The sequence below is a fragment of the Galleria mellonella genome, unplaced genomic scaffold (genome assembly GCF_026898425.1).
Source record: "Galleria mellonella isolate WM207_F2 unplaced genomic scaffold, CSIRO_AGI_GalMel_v1 utg463, whole genome shotgun sequence".
Classification (NCBI taxonomy): domain Eukaryota; kingdom Metazoa; phylum Arthropoda; class Insecta; order Lepidoptera; family Pyralidae; genus Galleria; species Galleria mellonella.
In genome coordinates this window covers 356,217-376,886 of record NW_026442102.1, presented here as the reverse complement: position 1 = coordinate 376,886, position 20,670 = coordinate 356,217, and the positions used below count along the sequence as shown (strand labels likewise).

The 20,670-nt window shown below is 37.0% G+C and overlaps 2 protein-coding genes and 1 non-coding gene across 3 annotated transcripts in view; all 3 read left to right on the top strand.

The window, feature by feature from the left end:
* LOC113520959 (BTB/POZ domain-containing protein 19) overlaps window positions 1-15,132 on the top strand; it is a 41,715-nt gene extending 26,583 nt beyond the window's left edge. Inside the window, exons 2-10 of the mRNA XM_052898622.1 lie at window positions 743-899; window positions 1,476-1,638; window positions 7,390-7,523; window positions 8,340-8,499; window positions 8,903-9,032; window positions 9,710-9,787; window positions 11,403-11,520; window positions 12,729-12,946; window positions 14,603-15,132. Of these exons, the coding sequence (XP_052754582.1) occupies window positions 743-899; window positions 1,476-1,638; window positions 7,390-7,523; window positions 8,340-8,499; window positions 8,903-9,032; window positions 9,710-9,787; window positions 11,403-11,520; window positions 12,729-12,946; window positions 14,603-14,795 (1,351 nt within the window). The 3' untranslated portion in view covers window positions 14,796-15,132. The remainder of the gene's footprint in view (window positions 1-742; window positions 900-1,475; window positions 1,639-7,389; window positions 7,524-8,339; window positions 8,500-8,902; window positions 9,033-9,709; window positions 9,788-11,402; window positions 11,521-12,728; window positions 12,947-14,602) is intronic.
* Window positions 1,731-1,802, top strand: Trnag-ucc (transfer RNA glycine (anticodon UCC)). The gene has a single exon. It is a non-coding gene; the product is annotated as a tRNA-Gly (tRNA).
* On the top strand, window positions 2,609-3,118 carry LOC113513373 (probable small nuclear ribonucleoprotein E). The gene has a single exon (XM_026897366.3). The coding sequence runs from the start codon at window positions 2,730-2,732 to the stop codon at window positions 3,015-3,017; it is 288 nt and encodes a 95-aa protein (XP_026753167.1). The 5' UTR covers window positions 2,609-2,729; the 3' UTR covers window positions 3,018-3,118.
* Window positions 15,133-20,670: the final 5,538 nt, after the last annotated feature.

The window sequence follows — 20,670 nt, the reverse complement described above, 5'->3', positions numbered from 1 at the left end:
CGGCGGAGCACCAGTGAAGGGTGATAGATGAGAATGAAAACAGGCCAGTTAGCCCATCATGATGAATTCATCAGAAATTAAACATGATAGTTTCAGGGGAAACCGCGGGGAGGTCGACCTGTTTGGGTATATTGCTAGCAATGGGATTCTTAGTCTCTATTACTAACAATCCCTTTCCCCCCAATACAGAGATATTAATAATAATAAACGTATTAAGGTTTCATCAGGGTTGTCATCACCGCGCGTGTCATACCTGATATTGTAGACGTACATAGGCTAAATCAGATGAGCCCGATGCTTGTTTGTAAGTATAAAAATAAAAAAAAATCCGTTTCCGATGTAAAAATACCGCGTACATAAACATTTTGAGGCAAATACAAAAATGTATTGAGAATTCAGAGTAAAAAATTTCGTTAAAACTGAATCAATTCTTGTCCACATTCCACAAATAGCAATGAAGTTATAGAAACACCGCAGCTACTTCTCCTTAATTTAAGAATGAAGTGCACTATAAATCACTATTTAAACCTGAGATTTGGAAGTTCCCCTTGAGTTAAGGTCACCCTCTCATTAATCTCGGTTAGCCGCGAATCGTGGTCTTAGAAGAAAATTGTACTTGACTATATTAATTATCTAAGTGGATTATTAAATAAACTTCAGAGGCCAGTATAAGTTGTACAAAGATATATATATAGATGCGGTTTGGAAATTGAAGTTTCAATAACCATTTGTCGTTCTACAGGTGCAAGAGTTTTCAAAACACAAAACGTGGGGAAGTTTGCCGCATTCCCGGGTGTACAGTTACGCCATCTGTTGGAGTACAACCTACACCAATACGTATGCCACACGTCCAGCCAGAGACATTTCGATTATTTATACAGTACGTTTATACCGGAAAGGTATGGTATTAATTTTGTCATTTACTTTAATATATTTCATAACTTCTATGTCTGTATTATTCGTATTACTTCATTATCTTTTAAATCTATATTATCTATATAATAGTACCATCTATGATCGAATAGCAGGAAACATCAATATTACTTTTTGTACTTAATAGGTAATGCGTCAACACATTTCATAAGATTACCAAAATATATTTATTCTTGCTAATATATTTTTACAAATATACCTAATCTATTAATTATGTTTTAAAGATAAACTACTAATCATTTTGCATGAAAGCCAACTTCGGCGTGCTACTGCAAAAGGATGTGTTGAATTATTAATGTACTAGATGGCGCTATTTAGATATTCAATCATTTTAACAAAATTATATTATTTTTAATGTAAATTATATTTACAAAAATAATTAAATTTATAAAAATGAATATTAATAAAAAAAATAATATATCTTAAACTCAGTCCAGTTAACACAACATAGTGATGCTTAAGTTACACATAAAATTATACAGACAAATGAAGAACGTCGGTTTTAAACGTCTTTTAAAAAATGAAAATGGCTTGTTTAACAGTTACTGCTACAAGACTCAGGAGTATTTGAGATGATGACATTAGCGGCTGATTTAGGAGTTGAAGATTTGCGTGCTGCTTGTGAAGACCATGTTACTTCAACATTGAGCGTAGAAAGCGCGTGTACCTTACTAGCCGCTGCTATGGAAATTCAAGATCGTCCAGGTAAAATTGAAATAATTATTTAATATTATTTTATAAATAAAATAAATTGTAAATTCAAAAGAATTTAATAATTTCGATTAAGTCTAACAGATGCGATGGTGGTGTAATGGTCAGCATAGTTGCCTTCCAAGCAGTTGATCCGGGTTCGATTCCCGGCCATCGCACACTTTTTGTTTATTTTAATATTTTGTATTATTATTTATTTTATTTATTCATTAGTGCACCTTGTACACGTATTTGCACAAAGTGAACTTAACACTAAAAACACTCTCCCAACCAATTTTAGGATAATTATCGGTATTTATTTTACATTATATTTTTCATAATTTATAATCTAAACACAGATTTTGTAAATAGTCACTTACGCTTCTTCTATTGAACTAGATCACAGATAAATATATTAAAATTAAATAAAATGTTTCTAAATAAATAACAGGTAATGTAATGGCATAGTAATACGCATTAACTGTAATTTTCTTTCCCTAACATTTTTTTCTACTAGTACCATGGTACTCATTGCCATAGACAAAGGAAAACGGACGTGTTCTTTTTATTAAAATTTCATTTGTTAGGCAGCCAATGTTGCCAACTTTTAAGACGTCAAATCTAGCTCAGTTTCTCTTCAAGTGAATTTGTTTTCATTTAACGTATGATTTATTGTCACAATGGGAAATCATTTTTATTTGCAAAAGTTAATGCAAATATTTTAAATGCGCTGCTTTCCTAGAACTGTTGATAATAAAATCAATATCTTTCTAAGGTAACAAAAACTATTTTCTATTTTATTACTGTTTGGATATCTTTATTAATTGAGCTAATTAATGAGCAATATAATTATAATTGAAATAATTAATTGATACTATTTAATGAGCAGATTCAAATAATTAAGTAGTACTTATTTACTATACATTGTTTTTAATTCGCTTTAGCCTTAAAACTTGACACCAAATTGGCAACATTGCTAGCAGCCATATTGATTGTCTATGAAATTGGCGTTGTTCTCGTTTTTCTGACGTAAAGAAGACGCCGGCTTTGGCGGTTTATAATTTTTGCAATTATAACTTTATTACTCCTAAGAATACAATATAAAAATGGCTTACAAGGGCCCACCAAAAGTCCAGAAGGTGATGGTACAACCCATCAACCTTATCTTCAGATATTTGCAAAACAGAAGTCGAGTACAAATTTGGTTGTACGAGAATGTTAATTTGAGGATTGAGGGACACATCGTGGGTTTCGATGAATACATGAACATTGTACTGGATGATGCTGAAGAAGTTCACATGAAAACGAAGAATAGAAAACAAATTGGAAGAATAATGATGAAGGGGGACAATATAACGCTCATCCAAAATGTGAATCCTAATGCCACAGTGTGATTTGTTAGGTTATAATAAACAATAGTGAATATAAGAATTAATTGTGAAAATTGTGACACACGATTTCTATTCTGGTAATTTTCATTAAATTTTAAGGTCCATATTGACTTTTATTCCACAACCTTAAATATCAAACAGTCCAATTTATTACTACTTACCAGTCAAATACAGAAAATTCATGAAGCGTTAAAACATAAAAATATGAATACAATTTATAGTATATTAGTCCTTATCATATAACTATCAGGACAAAAAGCTATGATATATCAGTACTTATTTAATTAAATGTAACAAATTGGATACATGTAAATTAAAATTAATTAATTACTTTTATAATGGAAACAAATGTACAAAGTTTTATATACTACTAAATGCCGAGATATACTTTTACAGCTACTAGATATTACATTATACTATGTTATATGCATTGTAGCATGGTATGAATGATGGTTAATATTTTGGCAGTATTTTATAGGAAATATGTATTCCGATTTTATTTTCTGTTACTATCACCACATATTGCCATGAGTATACATAGTTTATATATTTTACTGATTCATTTACAGTAAAGTCATGTTCACTTCTTTCAGACTCATATAAGTAATTTGCTTGCAATAGGTATCTGTTTCTACTCCATTTCTATGTGGAACTGATCAGCCAATTGGAACTCTTATGTCTATGTCTATTGTAAATAACATGGTATAATTTCAGTGTGAGTGATTGGCTTTATTGTCCCATCCACTCCAGTCCATAAAATTATGTAAGACTTTATTCAAATAATACATAAAGAGAAAGCCTATTGCTTTTTCTACCTCTAAATAGTTAATTAACTAACACAAAAACTAGTCAAATCACACATAAGCTAGTACATTATCCTTGCTAGTATTACAAATGTTGATAATAAGAGATAACAAACAAACTCGATGAACTGTCATGGAATTCAATATATACATACTACATGAGATGGAAAAAGATATAAGACTACTATATATTATGGTTGATTGCCATACAATGACATCCCAGTCAGGTGGACCGTGTTACTGGTAAAAGCTAGTAATGAACATGACTTTGTTACCATCTAAATTGATTTCAAGATATAATATGTAATAAATAGAACTGTACGCCCACCAATATGAATATTTCTTATACAATATATAGTACTAGTAACCCAGCCCGGCTTTGCATGGGCAGATGAAATTTTCGACAATAATATATAGCCTATGTTTAGATCATTTTGTTATATATGAATAATTCAATGTGTCAGAGTTTTTCTAGAACCACCCTCACTGTTATAACTTTTTATGGAAACTATTATTATGTAGGGTACTAACACATAGCCTATCATCAGTTGTAATACGCCATGCACAATAAAAAACCATGATTAATTTGTGTTGTTCCTTATTTGATATATAATACATTTAAAGAGGAATAATTCTTTCATACATATTTTATGGGTAACTTGAACTGTTTACGCACCATGCGTGCGTGTGGTTTTGCAATATTTTTCACTGATGCTTCACTCCTATTGGTTGTAGCATGATGTTATATAGCCTAAAATCTTTCTCAATAAATGGACTATCCAACACAAAAAGAACCAGTAGTTCCTGAGATTTGGCGTATTCAAACAAACAAACTCTTCAACTTTATAATATTAAGTATAGATATTATACTACATCTACAGTTCACACCAAACATGTTTGGTGTAGACAGGGCATTATTTATATTTTCATTACTTACCAGGTAAATATTAAAATCTATTATTGTAATATATAAGAACTTTTAAAAAAATATTGCCTTCAGGCTAGACAGGGATCGTAGAATGCTCCTTCTTCCTCTAATTCTTCTTTTCTTTATAACTTCTTTTTGTAATGTAAAAACAAACATTTGGCTTAATAACTTAAAAATGTGGATTGAATTTGAAATGGAATGAATTCCAGAATAATTACATATATAAACATTACATATGTAAACATTAAAATACATAATTTAAAACAAATGCTTCTGGTTCTAAAACACACATGTGTTCAAGTGCTAAAACCTGTCATTACCTATCAAAATTAGATACCAATTGAAAATAAATATTTAGAGTATTGTCTAGTTAAATAATTTAAATTTATATATATATTTTTTGTATGTTTTTTAAGTATTTATATATTTACATTAAACTATAAAACTACTTTTTATCTAATTTTCATACAAGTTTAAATATTAGGAAAATAATGATTCCTCTGATAGAAAGTGGTCTGATGCATGTTAAAGATGATCTTTATCACCTGTAGATAAGAAAAGCACCAAGGATATCACAGAATCCACTGTGCTATTGTACCTTGTGTATTACTATTTCTAAGGACTGAATTATTACTTACTATTAATACTATTTATTTATTTATTTATAGCAAGGCAACAGATTACAAATTAATACATTTATAAAATAAATATTACATAAAACAGCATTAAATTTGCACTCCAACAACTGCTCTGCATAACATTCGATATTATATACATTAAAAGAATGACGGCTATAAATTTAAAGTAACAAATTGGCAGCCTTAATGTAACATTGCAAGGATTGTTGGAAGATATCAAGGTCCTTGCATACATATATACTACCCTTCATATTCTATTAGTGGAAATCGCGTACGGGCAAACGTAGCGTAGGACGATCCCCCCACAAGATGGAGTGACGACTTGAAATGCATTGCAGGGAATCAGTGGATGCAGGTGGCCTAGAACCGTTCTTTATGGCAGTCTATGGGGGAGGCCTATGTCCAGCAGTGGACGGATAATGGCTAAAATGTTGATATGGATTCTTCGTACTCAACAGCTATGCAAACTGGCTGATGGCTTTATTAGCACACAACATTTCATTTTCTTAATAAATTTTTTTTTATGACATAAAAGAGTGAGTTACACAAATGCTTTTACTAAATTATCAGTTATTTTGAGAGAAGTCAATATCAATGGTTAGTTGATTGAAATTATTTTGTTTAATGATGCGTCATTAAAATAAGAAACACGGGTCATAACATGTAGGAGGTATCTATTTACTATATCTATAATATAACTTGATCTTCTCAAATTGTTTGTAGTCGCACGCATGCTAATGGCGACCACGAACAATTTGAAATCATATTTTTTTTAAATGGATGATAATGGAATGGTAACCCCACCCGCGCTATCGATATACACCGGCGGGGCACCAGTGAAGAATGATAGGTGATGAAGCAGGTCAGTTAGCCCATCGTGACGAATTCAACAAGAATTGTTTACGATGGTTTCCAGGGGGAACCACGTGGAGGTCGACCTAATAAGGTATATTGCTAGCAATGGGGCTGTCAAACTCCATTGCTTCCCCCTCCCCTGTTTTGAAATCATATTGTTGTAGCACTTAAAGTTCAAAAGTGTTTCTGCTTGATCTGTTTTAGAAAATCAAATGGCACGTCTTCTTACTACATTATTTTATTGCGAAGTGAAGTAACAATCCCTTTTTACTAATACTTATATTATAAAACATTAGGTGACTGCGTGTAGTGTGTTTGTGTGCATTAAGTATTGGTGTATGTATGGTATACCTGTATGGATTGGCGTGTGGAGAGTATGTTAAGATTACATAATTATATTCCTTTATTTATCTATAATTAGCTACAGTACATATAAAGAATTATAGTAATTTATTTATTTAAGGAACACCAACAGCATATTGCATTATAACATATAGGTATAACAAACATTAAATATAATACAATATTAATGCACATGCCTATTATAGGTATTCACAGCATTCACTTTAACATAGTTATACAGTGCGAGAAAATGAAGTAAATAATAAAAATAAACATGTAACCTAATTTGTGAGCAATATCAGAAAGTAAGATTATGAGTGAATTGAATTAAAAAATATTTAAAAAAAATATATCAACTAACCTGTTAAACAAATATTTTTAATTACTACCCTATAGTAATCAGACGCTTATAGTTGTCTCTTACCGGTGTGCTGAACGCGACAATGACGTGACGTTGACCTTTGAATTTAACATGGCAGGAGGCGAACCTAAGTGAATGATGTTAATAGTCAACTTGGGAGGAGGGAGAACGGATTATTAGTAATGGGGATCAGTAACCCCATTGCTAGCAATATACCCTGTCTGGACGACATCCTAGTTGTTGCCCCTGCAAACTATCGTGATTCATTTATTGTTAGATTCGTCACGGTGGGCTAACTGACCCGCTTCATCTTCACTTATCATCCCTCACTGGTGCCCCGGCAGTGTATACCGATAGCGCAGGCGAGGTTATCATTCCATTATCATGCTTTAAAAAAAAATAATCATCTCGGATTTATTTTTAGAGTTATTTTTACGAAATGTTACAGGTGGCAAAAGCGCGTCATCATTCATGGAGAGATGTATCGCCTTCATCGGGGACAACGCTGCTGACTGCGTTAAAACGAACGCCTTCCTGAACCTGCCCAAGGAGGCGCTCATTAAACTTATATCATCAGATTTTGTTAGTATTTGCCTGTTTATTTCGATGTGGGGTTTCGGTTAGAACCATGAGTGTCCATTTATTGTATTTACTAATACAATTAATGGACACTCATGCTTCTAATGCCTGATGGGACAGTCGGACATTTGTCGTATATTATTATTGTGGTAGTAGTGTACCGTGTAATAGAATAGGCCATCCCCTTCTTTCTTTTCCTTAAGCGAGGACGAGGGATGGGCAGCAGCGTTACTTTTAAAATATCTCCAAAGCCTAACTGCGGTTGCCAATTCGCCTGCCAAGCGTGGCAATTCTCATTCACTCGGCTTAATTTAGTTTGTTAACAGCGTTTTGATATCGTTTACTATCAGATGGGCTATCTGTTTGTTTGCCACCTTTGTGGTATAAAAAAAAGTTGGCCAGCGCTTTGGCTCTTAAGTCGTTTCTTAGTAATAGCTAGTTTGCTATATTCACACATAACTTTAGTAAAAACGAACTGCTTCTAATGGTATGTAGTAAAGTACATTCCCAACCTTTTTTTTTTGGCCATGTCCCACTTGAACATTTCTAAAATGTTTATGCCCCCATACATAATTTTTTCCATCAAAGTTTACTTGACGACTAATCGCCCAGTTGATATTTTGGTAACGTCAAACGAAATTTTACTTAATAAATATATACAGCATTTTTTATTTACGTTTTTCTTGTTAAATTTGTCACCGATATCTACTCGTAGCATTGCATTTAATTGGCCCGGAGCAAGAGGGTTAAAATTGCTTCGTGTCTATTTTTTAATTGCTCCCCTGTGGGGCTTGGGCCCCACGTCGTTGCGGAGGGCAGCTGTGCCTGGAGGAGGAGGAGGTGTGGCGCTGCACGCTGGCGTGGGCCAAGCAGCGCGCGGGCGTGACGCAGCCCACGGCGCACTGGGCCGAGGAGGAGCGCGCGCGCGTGCTGCAGCACCTGGCGCCGCTCATGGCGCACGTGCGCCTGCTGCTCATCGGTGAGCCGCCGCCCTCCATGATTTGTAACAGGCTCCATTGCAAAAATATCCACTTCATAACATAAAAATGTTACGTAAAATATAATTTAAAACATTGTTAATGTTTATAATCTTTGATAGATAGATAGATAAATTTTATATCTTACTCGTGGCACAGCAAGCATATATCGATAAATTGCGCAGGCGAAAAAAGATATAAAAAAAAATATATCCATTTAGTAACAATTTTTTCTCATTAAAAAAAAAATAACTCCAGCTTATTGCATAACGTAAAAACTTACGTGATTTTTTAAAGCATATATATATATATATATATATATATATATATATATATATATATATATATATATATATATATATATATATATATATATATAATTTAAGCAATTGTTCGTGTGGGCAGATAGTGCAGTGTTCGCGGAGGAGGTGGAGCCGACAGGCGCGGTGCCGATGGAGCTGTCGCTGGAGCGCTACCGCCGCGCCGCGCTGCTGGCCGCGCCGCGCCCCGCGCCCGACCGCCGCGACCGACCGCGGTATGGACACAGCCGCCGATACCACACTACACTACTACTACACCACCAGTAGCGCCACACTACACTACTACCACCGCGACCAGCCGCGATATGAACATTACCTCGCGCCACACTATACTACTGCCACCGTGATCGACCACGCTACTGACACTACCTCGCGCCACACTATACTACTGCCACCGTGATGGACCACGCTACTGACACTACCTCGCGCCACACTATACTACTACCTTCGTAACCTACCGCAGTACTGACACTACTCGGCGTCACACATTACATTATTAACAATGTTTATTAACATCGTGATCGACCGCGGTACGCACACTACCTCGCGCCACACTACAATACTACCACCGCGACCCACTACGGTACAGTCACCACGTCCCGTTACACACTACACTACAACCGTCGCGACCAGCCGCGACCGACTGCGGTATGGACAATGTATTATGTATACATATATATATATATATATATATATATATATATATATATATATATATATATATATATATATATATATATATATATATATATATATATATATATATATATATATATATATATATATATATATATATATATATATATATATATATATATATATATATATATATATATATATATATATATATATATATATATATATATATATATATACTTTTTAACAATTACAGATTGGCGGTGAACATGTTTTCTGGAAGTCTGATTTTGCAACAAGACAAAAGCGCATTTCAAGCTGTCATTAACAACTGGTACGATATTTAATCTATACATATAATAAATCTGTACAGAAGTCAATTCTGTACATGAAATATATTTCCAAAATAACTATTAGCGGGTGATTAGTGATCGATACTGATGCCAAAAATGCAATCAGTAAAATTTTTGTCTGTTTGTCTGTATGTTCGTTATAGAAACAAAAACTACTCAACGGATTTTAACGAAACCTGGTACAATTATTCTTCATACTCCTGGGCAGGTTATAGTATTATTTTCATTACGCTACGATCAATAGGAGCAGAGCAGCGAAAGAAAATGTTGGGAAAACGGGAGAAGTTACTCCATTTTTACGCTTCCGTCGCGTGTGCAGCCTTATTGGCCACTTTTTAAAATCTAATAATGTCCACCCGTGCGAAGCCGGGACGGGGCGCTAGTTTATAATAAATTCTTGTATTCTCTAATGAGAAATCTTATCGGGAACATTGTAAATGAGTAAATTTCAAAGAGAAGAAGAGTCTGTTTCAATCAAGTTTAAACAGTTATTATTGCATAGTTGTATCTCGGTCTGGAGGGTGGAATATGCCAGTGAAACTTAACTGAGATAGGATATACATATATAGGCATAATATTTTTGTGCTAATGTAGGAAATCCATTACAATACCATCAACGTCGTCACAGATAATGACGTCGTAGTGTACTGTTTGATAATCTATTCCGAATCTACCAAATAAAAAAAATACGATTTTAAACGAATTCGTTATGAAGTTTATTTGAATAACATCAACAAGGAGTTCACCCTTATACTTTACAGTCTAGCTAGACGACGGGAGCACCTAAATACCATCTTGAACTCTTCGACTCAGTGCAACGAGCTATAAGAATTGTCGATGATCCCAGGCTTACAAGCGGTATCGAACCCTTAAGTCTTAGGAGAGATTTTGTCTCACTCTGCGTGTTATACCGTTTGTACAATGTATTGTGCTCGGTGGAATTATTCAATATGATGCCCACGGCCACTTTCTACCATCGTTCAGCTCGCCAGCGACAGGGAGTTCATCCCCATATCCTACAGCCTAAATGGTCGCACAACGCGGTTTGAGAGATGTCTTCTCCCACGAACACTCAGGTTATGTAAATACAAAAAAATGGCATATCTAATAGGTACGTAGCGGAAATATTTATTGCCTGAATACCTGAATGTGACAGAAAGTGATCTCTGACTACCCCTCATCTAATGGTATCTGTTATTTATTTAGAACATAATATCAAATGGAGGCGAGTGTAATGTACACACACAATGCAGTTTATTTATATTTCTTTTTATTGTTATTTTTAATGAGGAGTTTCGCGACTGACTCTTGGCCACAACAGAATATCAGTGTTTTGCTCTTTTAAGGGCAAAGCAATAAACTGAGCTGTGACCATTTTGTGTTACTATGGCACACGCATGAAGGAAGGGAAAGAAAGGAGATTGTTAGTGTATATATGTTGTTTTTTTTTTTTTGTTTTGTGATTTTTTATTTTCATTCTTTTATCTCTTTTACTGTGTATTATGTGTATGTTTTTTTGTATTGTAATTTGTGTGCTGTAAGTAATGTAAATAAATTATCTATCTATCTATCTGACGTGGTGTGGTGGTGATGCAGGTGCGGCGGGCCGCCGCCGGCGTGGCGGCTGCTGTTCCGGGCGTCGTCGCACGGCTACTCGGCGCAGGCCTTCCACGCGCACTGCGACGGACACGCGCCCGTGCTGCTGCTCGCCCAGGTCAAATGCACTCGTAGTTCACTATTTTAACAGGCTCTGAACAGCGGGTCTACCATGAAATGAAATTCTCAAGTTTCGGACTCAATTTCGTGTTTTTGTTCACACCTAAATCGGGCCAGTAAATGGATACTCCATTTCGTTCGTTATACATCCTACCATAAAAGTCCCAAGGAATAATATTTTCATATTTTTAATGTTTTTAAACGGTAAGTATTATGTAATTTTAACATCAAATTTGTGTTTCGTTCGGCTCCGAAATTTCGGAAAACATTTCATGGTAGGCCCACAGGTCACTAGGAAGAAAAACAGTAATAATAATATAATAATAACTTTATTTAAACAAAAATGCGGGCACACAATTTACTAAACAGTGATTACTACACTAGGCTCGCAGGCCTGTCTCGTAGTAGCCAGTGAGTGGGTAATTAAGTTGGTACATATTTATTGCCATTAACATTCCGGTTCTTGTACAATATTATATTTTTTTTTATACAACTTAGAATGGCAAACAAGCTGACGGTCCACCTGATGGAAAGTGGTAACCGTCGCCTATAGACATGAGCAGTACGATGGACATAACAGAGTATACTGTTTCGCCCATGATACCCCCCATGCGTTGCCATGGACATAACAGAGTATACTATTTCGCCCATGATACCTCTGATCTCTCTGATTGTGCGTTCGTGAACGTGTTCAATTCCAGGTGTACTCATCACGATGGGCCATGATTATCATCCTTACCTCATCCTTCACTGGTGCCTCGTTAGCGTATATCTATAGCAGGCGGGGTTACCATTCCATTGTCATCCATTAAAAAAAATCATTCTATCATTATCATTATTGATTTGTTATATTTCCTTGTGTATATTATTATATATATTTTGTATAGCAATATATATATAATATGTTTTAGTATGTAAGTAGTTTAGTAAATTATATATATGTGATATTTTTGTGCATTATAGGTTTTTGTATTTTATGCATGAAAAATTATTAATTCACTCACGCGCCACCTACCAATTTCTATTTGTTCTTTAACCAAAGGTTGTCTGTAAGAGATTGCCTTAGCGATAAGACCGCCTTTTGTACCTCTATGTGTATATTTCAATCTGTATTTCACTTGAATTGTTCAATTGTCATTGTATATTTTTATTTATAGTGCAATGAAGAGTTGAGTTAAAATAAAATTATCATAATAATGCGTGCAGCTGGCGCGTGGCGAGGTGATCGGCGGGTTCAGCGAGGTGGCGTGGGCGGCGGGCGGCGCCGGCGGCTACGTGCCCGCCGAGCGCGCCTTCCTGTTCGCGCTGCCCGCGCCGACCGCGCCGACCGCGCCGACTACGCCGACTACGCCGACCGCCGCCGCCGCCGCGCCGCAGCGGTTCCCGCTCGTCAAGAAGGCGTTCGCGCTCTGCTACCATCCAGAGTTAGTGGCCTTTTAAATATAAAACTAACAAATATTTTACAAATCTCATACATGCTTCAAATCAAAATGCATGGATCCTTGACTATCACCACTATTTCATTATAAACTGGAAAACAAGAATGGCAAACAAGCTGACGGCCCACCTGATGGAAAGTGATAACCGTCGCCTATAGACATGAGCAGTACCATAGACATAACAAAGTATACTGTTTCGGCCCATGATACCCTCCATGCGTTGCCATTCTTGAGGACTCAGTAAATTCTTTGTACCCTGTAAATTCACACCATATCCCACCCCTCAAACCGAAACACAGCCATGCAAACACAACTGCTTTACGGTTGAAACACGAATAGGACAGAGGTACCCAAGCAAACGACTTTTGTACAAAGTCTCCCTCTGGTGAGGTGCGGTCAAAAAGTCGTACTATGGGGTACGATTAGCTCGGTCATCCCTCCTATTCTTCTGACGTGGCACCCTCACACTTCTATCTATTCCCAAACTTGAAGAAATGTTTCTGGAAGCGGTTCACGTCCGTTGAGAGAGCCGTAAGTGAATATTTTGACAACCTTTCCGGAAAGATTTACTGATGTTAGAGTAGTTAGTTTTTTGACAGAGCAAACATGTTTTTTTTTTTTATACAACTTAGAATGGCAAACAAGCTGACGGCCCACCTGATGTAAAGTGGTAACCGTCGCCTGTAGACATGAGCAGCACCATGGACATAACAGAGCACACCGTTTCGCTCATGATACCCCCCCTGCGTTGCCATTCCTGAGGACTCAGATGTTATTCCTCTGTACCCTGTAAATTCACGCCATATCCCACGCTTCAGCCAACATAGCCATGCAAACACAACTGCTTCACGGTTGAAACACGAATGGGACAGAGGTACCCAAGCAATCGACTTTTGTACAAAGTCTCCCTCTGGTAGACGTATCGTCGTCATATTATATTAATAATAATGTTTTAAAGTCAATCAATCATCAAGACCATTATCGAATATGCCAAAGCTATAAGGTCATGGCAAAGCAAACTCAAAAGCGGAATGTAGTTAAACTACAAACTTGGACGTCTATTAGGAAGTCAGTTTTCGCAGAAATGTTGTAACGTAATCCGGACAATTACGAGGTGTGAAGCTTTAAAGTGAGTGTCACCGTACACCGCCGCGCCGGCAGGTGTCGCCACCGGGCCGAGGGTCGTATTACCGCGCCCTTCGGAATTATACAACTTATATTTGCGGTTGCGCGTAATTTCATATTGACCGTAGGTCGTCTTTAGGGTTTTGTAATTACATAAAACATAATCCTATTAATATTAACTATTTTTATGAAACTTTTGTAAATATTTTTATTTATTTATTTATTTATAGGATTACTGATATAAGATAAAGTATTTCAATACAATACACTAGTGGATTAGGTCTAACTTCCTCCTTCCTTCCCCGTGGGTGTCGCGAGGTAACTAAGGGAGGGTAAGGGATGGGCAGCAGCGTCCCTCTTAAAACATCTCCAAAGTCTAACTGCGTTTGCCAATCCGCCTGCCAAGCGTAGCAACTACTGGCAAAACCCCCCCAGACATGATGATGATGAATCATTTTTGATTTGCAGAACAAAACTATTTTTTTTAACCGACTTCTGTGTATGGTTATGTTATAGTTGTGGTCCGATCTTCGGCGCGGGCGCAGACCTGCTGATAGCGAGCAACTGCAACACGAACACCGAGAGCTACAGCAACCTGCACTCGTACGGCGACCCGGCGTTGCCCGCGCCCGCCGCCTCCCCCACGCTCGTCGCCGACTACAACTTCACCGTCAGGGACTACGAGATATTTACATACAAACACAATTAATTATATATATATATATATATATATATATATATATATATATATATATATATATATATATATATATATATATGTGTGTGTGTGTGTGTGTGTGTGTGTGTGTATACAGTATCATTATTATGGGAGAAAATTATAAAAAAAAATGCACCAACGTAAATGGCTGGGCATAAGTTCAAACAATACAATATTCTAAAACTGTTCTAATTAAAAACTCTTTAAGCATAACCTGAAATTAAAATCAATAAAGTCATAATTAGATTTTTCTGTATTAAAAAGATCGCAATTTGAAAATAATTTGCAAAGAATAAACCATTTTTAGTAACAGTTTTTTTTTTAATTTCACTTCGTTGTTGTTTTGTTTTGTTTTTTTTTTATACCACTGTGGTGGCAAACAAGCATACGGCCCACCTGATGGTAAGCGGTTACCGTAGCCTATGAACGCCTGCAATACCAGAGGTATTACGCGCGCGTTGCCGACCCTGAAGAAACCTCTTTACCCCCTTTTGAAGAACCCCATGCTGTAGTCTCTCGGGAAAACCTCGGCAGGGAGCTCATTCCATAACCTGAGTGTTCGTGGGAGAAAGCATCTCTGAACCGCGTTGTACGCGACCATTTAGGCTGTAAGGTATGAGGGTGAACTCCCTGTCGATGGCGAGCCGTACGATGATAGAAAGTGGCCGTAGGCATCATATCGAACAGTTCCTCTGAGCACAATCCGTTGTATAAGCGGTACAACACGCAGAGTGAGGCAAAATCTCTCCTAAGACTTAAGGGTTCAATACCGCTTGCAAGCATGGGATCATCGACAATTCTCATAGCTCGTCGTTGCACTGAGTCGAAGGGTTCAAGCTGGTATCTAGGTGCTCCCGCCCATAAGTGACAGCAATACTCCATATGGGGCCGGATTTGCGATTTGTAAAGCATTAATCGTTGATCCGGCGTGAAGTAATGCTTCGCTCTATTGAGCACACCGAGTTTTTTAGATGCCAGCTTCACCTTATCTTCGAGGTGGCTACGGAACTGTACGTCACTAGAGATGTCGACACCAAGGATCCCAATGCTTTTAGAGATGTTAAGAGACGTGCCCTGGAACTGTGGGGCCACAGCAAATGGGGTTTTCTTAATTGTTTAATAATAGCGATTTGAAATTTACAGATAGAGAATAATTTTAACAATAAACTGTATCATCTTATACCATATATTTTTTTAAATGGATGATAGTGGTGTGGTAACCCCGCCTGCGCTATCGGTATACGCTGGCGGGGCACCAGTAAGGAATGATAGGTGACGATGAAAAGGCAGATCGGTTAGCCCATCGTGACGAATTCCACCAGAATTAATCACGATGGTTTCCAGGGTCTCCACGTGGAGTTCGACCTGATAGGGTGTATTGCTGGCAATGGGCCAATTAGACCCCATTACTAACAGTCCCTTTCCCCCAATTCTTCGAGTTGGTGACCGCAGTTAGATCTTAGAGACATTTTAAGAAGAACACCGATGCCTATATCTCGACCATTAAGTTCCCATAATCAGCTCTTACGACACACATGAGAAAGCAAGGGGTGGCCTATTCTATGCCAGAACCACTCTGCAATATCATTAAAATGTGGGGAAAGGGATTGTTAGTAATGGAGACTGAGAATCCCATTGCTAGCAATATACCCAACCAGGTCGACCTCCTCGCGGTTCCCCCTGGAAACTATCATGGTTAATTCCTGATGAATTCATCATGATGGGTTAACTGGCCTGTTTTCATTCTCATCTATCACCCTTCACTGGTGCTCCGCCAGAGTATTCCGTTAGCGCAAGCGGGGTTACCATACCATTTTCATACAATAAAAAAATATCATTAAAATAGGAACACCGATTATTTATTAACATTCTCAAAGATGCGTTATAGCGCTCTCTATAGGAAATGCTATAAAACAGTAAAAGACAACGGCAAGTTTGAAATAGAATATTTTTAGTATTACACATGACTTACAGATGGCGCTGACATAAGAAAAAATATTTTTAAAGAGCGATTTAATACGATCCAAATGGTGATCAAAGCAAATTGATAGAAAGTAGTATCCTAAAAATAACTGCAACACCGTAGCTCTAAACCGAATCTAGTGATTCTTTTTATACAGTTTTCAATTTGGAAAAAAATATGTGGGAGGTTTCTGAAACATTTTCATTTTACAGGCCTGTAGTAAACGAAGTCTAAGCTAGAACATCACATTTCCAAGAGGAGCTCTTCATGGCCGATTCTTTTTGCGATTGATTACGGTTTACTTTTGTCAGATACTATTATATTTCTGTTCCTTATATTAATGTTGTGAACGGCATCTAGAAGTTTTTTTTTATACAACTTAGAATGGCAAACAAGCTGACGGCCCACCTGCTGGAAAGTGGTAACCGTCGCCTATAGACATGAGCAGTACCATGGACATAACAGAGTATACTGTTTCGTCCATGATACCCCCTTGCGTTGCCATTCCTGAGGACTCAGGTGTTATTCCTCCGTACCCAGTAAATTCACGCCATATCCCACCCTTCAAACCGAAACACAGCCATTCAAACACAACTGCTTCACGGTAGAAACACGAATGGACAGAGGTACCCAAGCAATCGACTTTTGTACAAAGTCTCCCTGTGGTAATTCATTTCATTAGTTCTCTTATTGCTGAAATAGGTTTATTAATAATGGGATCTAACATCAGGATCTATAAAGGTGGAGGTTGACCTCCACGAGGTTTCCACTGGAAACCATCTTGGTTATTTTTTTTTTTATAAATTTGTTACAATGGTCCGAAATATAATGGGCCACAGGTTAACATAATTTTTTTTTTTTTTTTATACAACTTAGAATGGCAAACAAGCTGACGGCCCACCTGATGGAAAGTGGTAACCGTCGCCTATAGACATGAGCAGTACCATGGACATAACAGAGTATACTGTTTCGCCCGTGATACCCCCCAAGCGTTGCCATTCCTGAGGACTCAGATGTTATTCCTCTGCACCCAGTAAATTCATGCCATATCCCACCCTTCAAACCGAAACACAGCCATGCAAACACAACTGCTTTGAAACACGAATGGGACAGAGATACCCAAGCAATCAACTTATCACTTATTAAAAAGAATCTAGTACATAAATTTTTTGTATAATCTCTTAGTAAATAAATAACAAACACTGTCTTAAACCACCAGTATGACGAATGAGCGGAACAGGCGTAGCGCCGCCGCCACCGCCGCCACCGCCGCCGCCTCCGCTGCCTCCGCCGCTGTTTACACCCCATTTCCTGTAGAAAACAGTAACATTATTGATAAAAAGCAAACAAATGTCGACGTTCCCAACTGTATTCGAATCAACTACTTTATTTACCGATCATTTTGCTTTCGTTTCACTTATAAATCGCTCGATTTGTCTTAGCGTCCGAATCGTTCAGGCGTTGTAGGTTTTCCCAGTGTATCTGTTACATTTGAATAAAAAACAACAATCGTATTTCGGTGTTTAATTTTTAAACGACTCCAAAATTGAGCAGGTTTTTTTTTAGATATATTGTTCTCGATAACTGTATATCTAAACTTATACTGTAAAGGGGGAACATTTGATTTATTTTTGTGTTTGTTTATAAGGGATAAACTTGAAAAAATACTTTATCGATTTTAAAAATTCTTTCACCTATAGAAAGATGCATTATCGGGGAATAACATGAGTTTTCTTTTGTACTCAAAAATTCGTGCAAAGCCAGGACGGATCGTTAGTCGCAAATATGTCGGTACATTCTTTTTCCTTTTGTTCTAAATCTTTTATTGTGCAGGCAGCTCGCCCGTGGAACTCACTACCTGCCTCTATTCGGTGCGCTCAAACTCACGCCAGCTTCAAATCCTCTGTTAAATCCTACTACCTCACCCTTTAGTACTATTTTCCTGTGTTCTCTCTTTATTTTCCTTTGTCATTCTCTTCTGTTGTATGTGTGCTATTAAATATGTGTATATGTATATACATACATACATACATACATTCATTTACCAGTGGGAGATTGTACAAAAGTCGTTTGCTTGGATACATGGATTTACATGGATGTGTTGTTAAAATCGCTTGAGAAGTTTTTTAAAATATTCATTATAAACAAAAAACCAAATCTTTTCTCTATAAATATTCATCATTCATCATCATCATTATTTCATCCACTATCCGTCCACTGCTGGACATAGGTCTCCCCCATAGACTGCCATAAGGAACGGTCTGCATCCACTGACTCCCTGCAATGCATTTCACGTCGTCACTCCATCTAGTGGGGGGTCGTCCTACACTGCGTTTACCCGTACGCGGTCACCACTCAAGAACCTTCCCCATCGGTTGTCGGTTCTATGTGACCAGCCCATTGCCACTGGGGGGAAAGAAATTGTTAGTAATAGGGTCTAATTTGCCCATTGCTAGCAATACACCTTATCAGGTCGACCTCCACACGGTTCCCCCTGGAAACTATCGTGGTTAATTCTAGTGGAATTCGTCACGATGGGCTAACGGACCTGCTTTCATTTTCACCTATCATCCCTTACTGGTGCCCCGCCAGTGTATATACCATTAGCGCAGGCGGCGTTACCATTCCATTATTATACATTAAAAAAAAAACCCATTGCCACTTCAGCTTGCTTATCCCTCGGGCTATGGCGATTATTTTGGTTCTTTTGCGGATATCCTCGTTTCGGATTCTGTTACGCAAAGAGACTCAGAGCAGGGCTACCTCTCCATAGCGCGCTGAGTAACTTGTAGATTTTACATACGGACAATCGTGTAGGACCACGTTTCGGTTCCATAAGTCAACACTGGTAACACGCACTGGTTAAATACCTTCATCTTCAAATTGTGAAGGGTTTTGGATGAAAAGATATGGCGTAGTTTCTTGATAGTAAATATTACTACAGATATATAATGTTTACCATAGTTTTTATGTATGTATGTATGTGTATGTATGTATATATATGTATGTGTGTATATATGTATATCTATGCATGTGTATATTTCATATATATTAGTATAACTACTTAATTTATTATGAATATATGTAGTATTTATGTGTTATATGTGTATTTCTTATGTATTACTATGTATAATTATTTCAGTATGTTCCTATAATTATGTCACATATTTTTCACTACATCTGCCCTTCATACGCTTGTTTTTACCTAATGGTTAGCTGGTAGAGAATGCCATATGGCATTAAGCTCGCCACTTGTAAAAATTTTTATTGTGCAATAAAAAATAAATAAATACTTGTAAATATATTATAGTAATTGCTTAAGACTAGTCTGTAAGCATAGCTTACCTTTAACTCCAGCGTTAACGAATAATTGAAAAGGTGAACTCACCCTTCAATGCATACTATACATGTGCATGCATGCACGCATAGGTAATATAACAACTATTTTATATGCCGACTACGTACATTTACATGCAGACAGCTTGGCGGCACAAAGAACCGTGACAAATGTATTGACTCATACAGCTATCCCTCTATTTAATGTAAGTATAATTAAAAATATGAGATTATAAACAATAATAAATAATAATTGTCACCAAATTATACAACCTTGATCCTCAATCTAGAATATTCTATAAAAAACCAGGCAAGGAACTTTTCGGCACAACTCAGAACACCCAAACTCAGACAATTCAAAAAGTCAGTTTCCTAAATTGACCCGACTGAGAATCGAACTTTTTTTTTTTACAACACAAGGGGCAAACGAGCATGCGGCTCACCTGATGGTAAGTGACCACCGCAGCCCATGATCACCCACAACACCAGCGGCATTGCAGGTGTGCTGCCGGCCTTTTCCCTTAGCATTGTATAAAGCAATTAGATAAAGATATACACATTTATGTC

Excerpts from the sequence above, each read along its gene's own strand:
- LOC113513373 (XM_026897366.3), top strand. The coding sequence starts at position 2,730 with ATGGCTTACAAGGGCCCACCAAAAGTCCAGAAGGTGATGGTACAACCC.